At 40.8% G+C, this 10,094-nt stretch overlaps 1 protein-coding gene across 2 annotated transcripts in view; it reads left to right on the forward strand.

The window, feature by feature from the left end:
* Positions 1 to 9,515, forward strand: part of PPP1R1A (protein phosphatase 1 regulatory inhibitor subunit 1A) — a 231,058-nt gene extending 221,543 nt beyond the window's left edge. The window contains exons 6-7 of one of the 2 annotated variants that reach the window (XM_077297902.1): positions 5,761 to 5,885; positions 8,589 to 9,515. In XM_077297902.1, the coding sequence (XP_077154017.1) occupies positions 5,761 to 5,852 (92 nt within the window). In that variant the 3' untranslated portion in view covers positions 5,853 to 5,885; positions 8,589 to 9,515. The remainder of the gene's footprint in view (positions 1 to 5,760; positions 5,886 to 8,588) is intronic. The other variant, XM_077297901.1, reaches the window with a different exon arrangement.
* Positions 9,516 to 10,094: the final 579 nt, after the last annotated feature.

Consider the following 10,094-nt stretch of genomic DNA (forward strand, 5'->3'; position numbering starts at 1 on the left):
TTGTAGGTTTAAAAAAATCAAACGTTTCAACACCTGCCCTTGTTTTTTCCCTTTCTTTTGCTCTGTCCACATTTTTATTGATTATTTCCATCAGAGCTTCCCATTGGTTTTTCTAGTATTTTAACTTCAAGTATAATCTGCATCATAGGCTTAGCATCAAAAATACTAGATCCCAACGAAAGCCCATCAGGGTTTGTAAAATGTTTAGGTAGCGCTGACATACCTCCTTTTAAAACAGAAACCATGCCGGTGATTTGTTTCAGGGCTCATGCAGATGAGAGGGTATACATGACAAGGGAACTGTCTGATTTTTCAGATTTATCGGACAGCCCACTGCCCCATATTATTCAATAGGGCTGAGGTTAGCATCCTCAATAATCAGAACCTCCCACTCCCGGCTCCAAGGCTTCCCACGTGCTGCTCCAATTCTTTGGAATGCACTACCCAGGATAATTCGATTAATCTCCAATACCCACAGTTTTAAGTGTGGTCTAAAAATGCATTTCTTTGGACTGGTCTACCGCCCCAGCACATTAATCTAACTATCCATGTGTGGCCCATTCAAAATTTTCACCATAATCAGGTTCCTCACATCACGTTCTCACATGCTTTATGCAGTTAATAGCCCTCTGTGTCTGTACTGTTACATATTCTGGCTGATAACCGGTTCATGCAGCTTTACATGAACACCCGAGCCTTACACTATGGCTGGTCCGAACAACAAAAGCAATTGTTACCATCCACCTCTCGTGTCTCTCCTTTTCCTCATAGGTTTGTAAGCTTGCGAGCAGGGACCTCACTCCTCCTGGTATCTGTTGGTTTATGTGATTATTGTTATGCTGTAATGTCTTTTATTGTCTGTACAAGACCCCTCTAAAATGTAAAGTGCTGCGGAATATGTTGGTGCTATAGAAATAGCATTATTATTATTAATGATTTTTTCCTCCTTAAGACCATCCGTGAAAATAAAAATCACAGCATACACTACTTTCATCTGAGTCTTGTATGAGACTCACCTGTACAAATCTATGGGTGCATAAAATAAAAATCAGATCCCACACAGACCATCAGAGCAGAGCTGTATCCAGCTTTTACAGACACATTTCTATTATAAACTTAGCAAACTGTATGGGATCATGGACATGTTTTAGTGTAGATGTATGAAAATGGATTATGCAGACATCAAACATCATATGGACTTAAAAATCGGATGAAAATTAGAAACAAATTGTCCGAGTTTTCGAGATGAAACTTGGCTGATTTCTTATACGCTCGCCTGCCGCCGGCCTTATATATGCACCTTATGGTGGCCCGATTCTAACGCATCGGGTATTCTAGAATATGTATAGTAGTATATAGCGTAGCCCACGCAGTATATAACACAGCCCACGTAGTATAGCACAGCCCACGTAGTATATAACACAGCCCACATAGTATATAACACAGTCCATGTAGTATATAACACAGCCCACGTAGTATATAACACAGCCCACATAGTATAAAGCACAGCCCACGTAGTATGTAGCACAGCCCACGTAGTATATAATGCATCCCACGTAGTATATAGCACAGCCCACGCAGTATATTGCCAAGCCACGTTGTATATTGTTCAGCCACGTAGTATATTGCACAGCCCACATAGTATATAACACAGCCCACGTACTATATAGCACAGCCCACGCAGTATATTGCCCAGCCACATAGTATATAACACAGGCCACGCAGTATATAACACAGCCCACGTAGTATATAGCAATGTGGGCACCATATCCCTGTTAAAAATAGAATTAAAATAAAAAATACTTATATACTCACCTTCCGGTGGCCCCTGGATCCAGCCCAGGCGTTTAGCGATGCTCCTCGTGTCACTCCTGTCCCAAGAATGCATTGCGGCAATAACACGTGATGTAGCGGTCTCGCGAGACAGCTACGTCATTTCCGGTCATTGCCGCAATGCATTCTTGGGACCGGAGCGTCACGAGGAGCGGGAAAGGCGCTGGAAGGTGAGAATATAATGATTTTTTTTATTATTATTTTTAGCATTAGATCTTTTTACTATTGAGGCTGCATAGGCACCGCGTTATGCCGCGGTGTAACGTAGTCTGTTTAACGGACTGCTAAACTGCAATGGGGGCACTGACTGGAGGGCAGTAGGGAGGGGGCAGTGACTGGAGGGGAGTACGGAGGGGCCAATTCGCTGCCGGACTGTGCCCGTCGCTGATTGGTTGTGGCCTGCCGGCCACGACCAATCAGCGACGTGGGATTTCCGTGACAGACAAACAGACAGAAGTGACCCTTAGACGATTATATAGATAGATAGTCATCACACATGGCTTTTGTGAAAAAATCCAGTAGTATAGCAGATAATCTGATCTTCCAGTTTGGATGTAACGTGAGGGCTGCAGGTTTTCAGGGGTCATTGATTGACTGCAGCGTTCATATGATGCCTTCCACCAGATATTGATGCCAGATGGCTGGCAGGGGACACAGTACCAAATGCTGAGAAGCGGCATGAGTTCAGATGGTGTGTTTTTTTTTCTCTTTTATCACACTAATGCAATTCTGAACTTATTATAGAGGTTGTCGCACTCTGTGTGACTGCAGACTTATGAATTCTCCATCACATGCTCTGTGCGCTGGGAGGATTTGCCAGTTTCTGAGCTGGGACCTGAGGGTATGCATTATACATACTGCAGGCCAGAACCTAACAAGTGAGCATGGCCTCGCTCTATACATTTGTATTGATTGAGGCTGGGCCCCATCTAGTGATGCAGTTGTCCAGTGGACTTGGCCGACTAGAGGATGCAGCCTCACTCCATATAAGTGTATAGAAGCGAAGCCATGCCCGCTGGCTGGGAGTATGTATAACTCATACATATTTTCTAGTGCCAGCTCAGAAACCAGTGAATCTCAGCAGCACACAATATTAATAGGATAAAAACATGGATGGGAGCGCTTCTTTAATCTTGAAGGTAAACAGCTCTTTCACGTGCAAGTCTTTGTGGTCGATCGTAATGGCACACAAATTTACAGGGTTTCCCTGCACAATTAATTGTGTTCAGAAACAATGGAAAGACTGCAGTGAAAAGGGCTTCTGTGGTTTAAAGCTGCAGCATGACCGCTGCGTGTGAACATCGCTTTATAGTACAAATAACAGAAAACTGACTGTCACATGAAAAACTAGTCTGAACAGGTGCATACCAAAAACAGCTACTTACATGTACAATATACAGTACAAAGATGGTTGCATCGTGTTAAAGCATGTCAATGTGAAATCTATGAAATGGGAATAGCAAAAATGGCTTTTGAATATTAGGAAAAATACATGAGACTCTTTGCACAAAATTTGGCCAAATAATGTCTGCCCATCAACCAACGTCAAGGTGGCCTCATGAGTCTGATGGGTCCCTGACCAGTGTGAACACCTCTCTAAGACTAATGTCTGAATGAATGGGTGAATGTGGACACCTCTCTCAGTAAAGCCTACATTTATGGGTTGGCAGGAACCAGATGTAATTAAAATCACCACATGGTGAAGTGATGGCGGAGTGCTCAGTCAGAAAGCTAGCATTCAAATAACAGAAAACTGACTGGCACATCAAAAACTAGTCTGAACAGGTGCATACCAAAAAACAGCTACTTACATGTACAATATACGAAAATGATTGCACTCAATCGTGTTAAAGCATGTCAAAGTGAAATACATGAAATATGAATAGCAAAAATGGCTTTTGAATATTAGGAAAAATACGTGAGTAGCTTACAATCCCTTTAATCTAAAAACTGTCTGGGTAGATATTGGGAACATTTTTGGCTGAATTTATTTTCAATTTAAATACAAAATGGGTCTGACCTTCAGATGAGAAATAGATACAATTGCAGGCAGGCTAGGCAATGATTACTGAGATTAATGCATCGGCAACACCTGGGAAAAGCTCTCCACTAGCCTACTACTTTATTTTAGGCCTTATTCTCTTGCATTTATATGCAGAAGCTATTATCAGGAAGGCTGGACTTGCTGAAAAGGAAGAAGGAATAAAAATTGCTTGACAAATCATTAACAATCTTAAGTACGCAGATGATACAACATTGATAGCAACAACCATAGATGGAATGAAGGATTACAGAGTGTAAAGATGGAAAGCTCGAACATGGGATTCCTACTTAATGCAACGAACACAAAGATATTGACTACTGCCATGTACAACCAGGACACATTTGAGATGGACGGCGATGAACTGGAAGTTGTAAAGGACTTCAACCTACTCGGATCAATGATCGGTCAACACACTGCAATGACACTGGAAGTCAATAGGAGAATAGCTATGGGCAAATCAACAATGAAGTCACTGGACAAGATAACATTTCACTGGCAATTAAGACACGGCTTATACATAGTTTGGTATTTTCTGTAGTAACATATGGATGCGAAAACTGGATGATAAAGAAACAAGACAGAAGAAGAATCAACGCCTTCAAAGTGTGGTGCTGAATAAGAATGTTATCAATACCATGGATGGCAAGAACAAACATCCATTTTGGGACAAATCAAGCCAGACAAGTCATTCGAAGCAAGGATCACCAAGCTATGACTTTCTTACTTTGGACACATCATATGAAGAGAGCAATCACAAGAGAAGGACATCATGGTCGGAAGAGTAGAACAAACCAGGAAAGTCAGCAACCTGATGGCTGATAAAATCAATATAATGGCGGAGATGACCCTGGTGGACCTATCTGTCATGATTCCTCCTGTAACTGTGTCTGGACACAGTGAATGACAGTTCTGCCATCCAATCTAGGACAGGAGCGTTCTGAGATGTCAGTATGATGATTGACAGTTCAGCTGTCCAATCAGATGCTGGGACATGCTGAGCTGTCCGTGTCTTGTTTGACAGTTTAGTCATCCAATCAGGACCAGGGTGCACCAGGGCTTTATCCATGTGTCTCCTGGTCAGAGTAATTACCTGGCTATTTAGACAGCTTTCTGCCTCAGATTTCTGCCAATTGTAGCTTTGCTCAACAAGTATTTCTTTGTTCTGTGCTCCTAGTGTTGTATTCTGATCTTTGCTTGGATTTGCCTTGACCATACACTTGTGTAGCCCTTATGTTATGGACGCTACCTTCCTGGAATTCTCACCATAGACTGTTACCTGACTAAACCTTTGTCCCACCATTCTGTCTATGACATACACTTCTGGCTTTTGACCTTGGACCTCTTTCACCAAATTTGGATTTTTTTTCCCATTTTTCAGTAGATTATATGTTAATCATTAAAAACTGCAATTCATTCCACAAAAAAACAAGTTCTATTCGGCTAGTACTAATAAAAAAAATAAAGTATGACCCTTGGTAATGGGGAAAGACAAAACGAAAGAACAAAAAGCAAAAATTGCCTGTTGATGAAGGGGTTAAAGGAGAAAATATAGGGGAAATCAAATACGGGTATAAACCACATAGTCTTTATTATCAGGCTTTAATTTGGCTTTACTTTAGATGTTTTCATAACTTCCTGTAGCTTTTTTCTAGAGAAATAGCTGAATTGTCCAAATCTAGTGTAGAGTTCACAAAGTCTGGTCATTCCTTTACATCAAACACTGTCACAATCCAATCTGTAAAGGAGGGCGCAGCAGCTCTGTTTCTAATAATCGCAGGTACTCACGATATGTTTTAGGGACCCAGGTTCCTTTATTCTTGTTCTTTTCCTAACAATATAAAGTTTGATCCATTATTTTCTGTTCTGTTATTATTATATTTCAGGACTGTGTTGTAGGCAAACAAACACAGATGCCAAGGAAACAAAGGAGAAAGAAAACCAGAGCAGCCACTTATCGATTGTTCAAGATAAATAGTTCTGGAAACATCAAGATGGAAGATGAAGTACCGTAAGTCATTCTAGTACATTCTAGTACAATGAAATGTGAAAAGCAAAGTATAAAAGGAGATACAGTACGTCCTATCGCCGTAACTGACGGTGTCTTACTTTGACATCAATTGGTTGGCAGAAGAAATAAAATGTACATGTGATTATTCTGGGTTGGAAAGGGTGGTGACTGGTAGGGCTCGCTCACACGATCGTATACATTGAACTAGTGCAAAACAGAGATAAGGTGGGGGAACCAAATAGTGTCAGCAAGGTACGGCAAAAAGGTTCTATAAGTGGATGGAGCATTGTATTATTTTAAAGAATTTGTCCACTACTGCCCTGCTTCATCAATTCAGGATTGAATTAAAATTTAAACAGTGTGTATTCTTTCACAGGGTCCTTCTCTGGTATCACACCATCAACAGAGCAAGAGAATAGTGAACAATTCCAAGACCTTTATTTAGGCAAAAATACGAAAGGTCTATATACAACCCACCACACAAAGGATAAGATAGTCCAGAATCTGAATGCAGTTCAGTAAGAGGATAAAAGGTCTGGGAGACGAGAGTCCAACAATCCAGCAGACAGAGGATAACATAGTCCATATACTCTTCTTTCTCTCTGAGGTGCTGTGTTCACATCATAGTTCCACACAGGATCTGAGATTGTGTCTCACATCACAAGCTAGGTCAATATGTCATTAGCATATTGGCAAACAATACAGTACTGTGGGGCTGATATCAGATGGCAGCAACAACCATTCACCAATTAGCAAATTACTCATCCTACAAGAGAATACCATGAAAATAAGTAAAACAGAAATATACACAAAATGATACCCACATAGCACATCACACCATCACACTCTCCTGCAGCAGCGCCATTCCAGCAAAGTCAATGCCGCTGTTTCTGGCAGTGATGTACTTGTTGTGTCACGTACCAGCTTTAGCCAATGAGCGGCCACTCAATAGCTGCAACCTTTACTATTTCATCAAAGTGGATGCCCTGCCGGAATTATAATGAGCTGCAGTGGACATGTGACACAGCAATGTGACATCACCGCCTGGAACAGAAGCAATGACACCGATTAAATGGCGCCACTGCAGGAGGTGAGTATACACTGTTTTTACTTTAATTTGGGTGCTCAATTGATTAAGTTGGTGTTACTCAGAAGTAGACAACCCCTTTTAACATCTGTATTTCACATCTTGCTAATGCCAGGATTTTTTACATCAAAGGGTTACTCCCATTTCAGCCATTCAGCGCCAACCACCGGAAGTGGAGCTACAGAATCAGCCGTGAATGGCTGTGATAGTAATAACCCTATAATGATGCCTAATTAATCGATGAATGAAAGGTTTTACAACTTTATAGTATACTTTGGTTTGAATAGATCAAAAATGTTTCAACAGAATTCTGGTGTAAAACTAATTGATATTTTTATGCCACTTCTGGACAGCTTCTTGAAAACTGAGCGGAGCTTAGCGAGGAGGGGGCATGGCCACCAAATTCATCATAATCCATGACACAAAGTGGCATAAATTGTGACATGTACTCTCTGACTGGAGTACGTCCCTAATGGTGGAGCACGGTGCCACATTAATTTTGTGTTATACTCCAGTTTTGATGAAAAGTCTGCTGGAGATGTGACAAATTTGAATGGTCGTAACAGATACCTCCTTTGTAACCGCTATTGCTGACTTCATTGACATAAAGCATGTATGGTGGCACGAGAGCTGGGCTGCCTTGTTTACGACGGAGATGTTATCCACGTTAATCAAGGCAGGAGAGGTGGCAGCTGTGGGCACAGAAGGGGCAACTAGAAAGGTCTAGATTAGTGTTTCTCCACTCCAGTCATCAAGAACAGGTCATGTTTTCTGGATTTCCTTAGTAATTTCATCACCTGCTCAACCATTAATTCCATCACCTATGCAGTAGTAAGGAAATCCTGAAAACATGACCTGTTGGTGGGTCTTGAGGACTGGAGCTGAGAAACACTGGTCTAGAGTCATAGATGGGATCGTTCAGAGACGATTAGCATACAGTTATATAAAAGGCATTTTCCTGGTTATGGAGGCTCATATAGAGAGATTGCTAATTAATATGGCTAACCGGTGATGGATACGGTTTATATAGAAAAAAATCTGGTGACAGGTTCCATTTAAGGCTTTGTTCACACAATGAGATTTCGTTGAGTTTTTGATTAGGTTACTTGCGTTTTTTCGCTGTTTATGACTGCGGTTTTTTTACATGTGTTTTTTTGTCTCTTTTTGGCGTCCCACGTTTTATATAAAGCTGCTTTGTGTTTGATATTTCCTGATACACTTTATTGATATAGTCATGTGCGGATTATATGCATTTTTGATGGTTTTCCTTCACGAATATGCACTAAAAACGCATGTGCATTTTTTAGCTGCAGATTTTGCACATCTGATGAAAGTCTATGGGAAAAATCTGCACACAAAAAAATCAGAATATCCACAAGAGAAATTGATAAGCTGCAGATTTGAAACATGCACCGCAGGTCAGTTTACGTTAAAAAAAAAAAAAAAAGCACAGCGGGCAGATTTCTGTAAATCCCATCCACTTTTCTGGAACTGTAAGATGTTGCATTTTTGACGCAACGAATATGCGCAGCATCGAAAACTCATTGTGTGCACACAGCTTAAAATAGTTATTGGATAATATACTAAATGCATCTTTTTTTTTTTTTTTTTTTTAGCTATTCTAGTTTGCCTGGAGCCAGGACAGAAATCCCCTCATTGCGGGTGGAACTAGACTCATAAAGGATCCAGAGCGCCTTTCCTTGGAAATGATCTGTCACATCCCCGGTGCTGGGAGGCCGAATGCTGCACTGTGTCTAGAGCCATAAATTGGAGGCTCCTCTAGAAGCAAAGAAACCCAGCATTGTGCCCAAATTATGACCTCTGCCTGTCTTAATATGTCGCCTCCTTACAACTGGAAGTCAGAAAGGGTGCTAGGCCAAGCTTTTTATAGTTACCCATTGACATAAGTGGCCAAGAATTAACCATCTGGAATAAGTACAATTATTTTTTTTTATCTTATTGAGATAACCAAGGGTCTCCAGAAATGTGCTCCATTAATATTTTAGACTTCAAGAAAGGCTCATACCAGCACACAGTGGGAACGCCACGATCTAAGAATTTTACTTGCCAGGTGGCTCCCGTGACAGATCAGTTTGACTCTTTACATTGACATCTGGTGTAATATGGAAGCAAAGATCGATTGCAGCTGCCTGGCTGGTAATATTCACCCAAAACGGAGTTCCACCTTAATACAAGCCAGACACCACATTAGTTATCAGACACCCCATTATTATAAATGCAGACAGCTCTCACCTTTACACTAAATCCACTCTGTCTGCTGAGGTTTTCTTTATGGTATATGACATTGGAGCACTACGTTAGATTATTTCTCTGTTTGTCATATGCATTGTACCATAAAGCAAAGTTATTCATGTTGATATGATAAAATACCTTAAACTGGTTTTACTTCATTGTCGGAGTTTTTATTTCCGTTTATTACTGCCTTAGTCGCTGTTCACTCCATTATTAAGCTTGAGATGCCCTCTAGTGTTGTGAGTTAGGTATTACATATCTGAAAAAATAAAGCAGTGTTGTTAATACAATTATTTTTCGTCATCTTTTTGGTTAACCTCATGGGTCTCTCGTACCTCACTAGTGCTGCCTATCTGAGGCCTGCTTCTTTTGGTACTCTCACCAAACAGACTGTTGTCTCTCACTGGTTTAAATGATTATCCATTTAAACCAGTTCATAACACGGTGGCTCAGTGGTTAGCACTGCAGCCTTGCAGCGCTGGGGTCCTGGGTCCTCTTCCCATCAAGGATAACATTTTCAAGGAGTTTGTATGTTCTCCCCGTGTTTGTGTGGGTTTCCTCCAGGTTCTGCGGTTTCCTCACACACTCCAAAGACATACTGATAGGGAATCTAGATAATGAGCCCCAATGGGGACAGTGATGATAATATCAGTAAAGTGTTATGGAATATGATTACGCTACTTATGTAGGAATAAAAAATACTGAAGAATCATAGGAGTTTGAATAAAAAATACTAAAAATGTTATTGTCACAATACAAAAAGTTAAAAGACACACGAGTAAAAAGATGTGGTATATGTAAGACATCAGAAAAATTGTGGCACTCAGTACAAGTTGTATATTACAAGATATCTAGTAGGTGGTGAGAGA

Source organism: Ranitomeya variabilis, chromosome 3 (genome assembly GCF_051348905.1).
Source record: "Ranitomeya variabilis isolate aRanVar5 chromosome 3, aRanVar5.hap1, whole genome shotgun sequence".
NCBI classification, from domain to species: Eukaryota; Metazoa; Chordata; class Amphibia; order Anura; family Dendrobatidae; genus Ranitomeya; species Ranitomeya variabilis.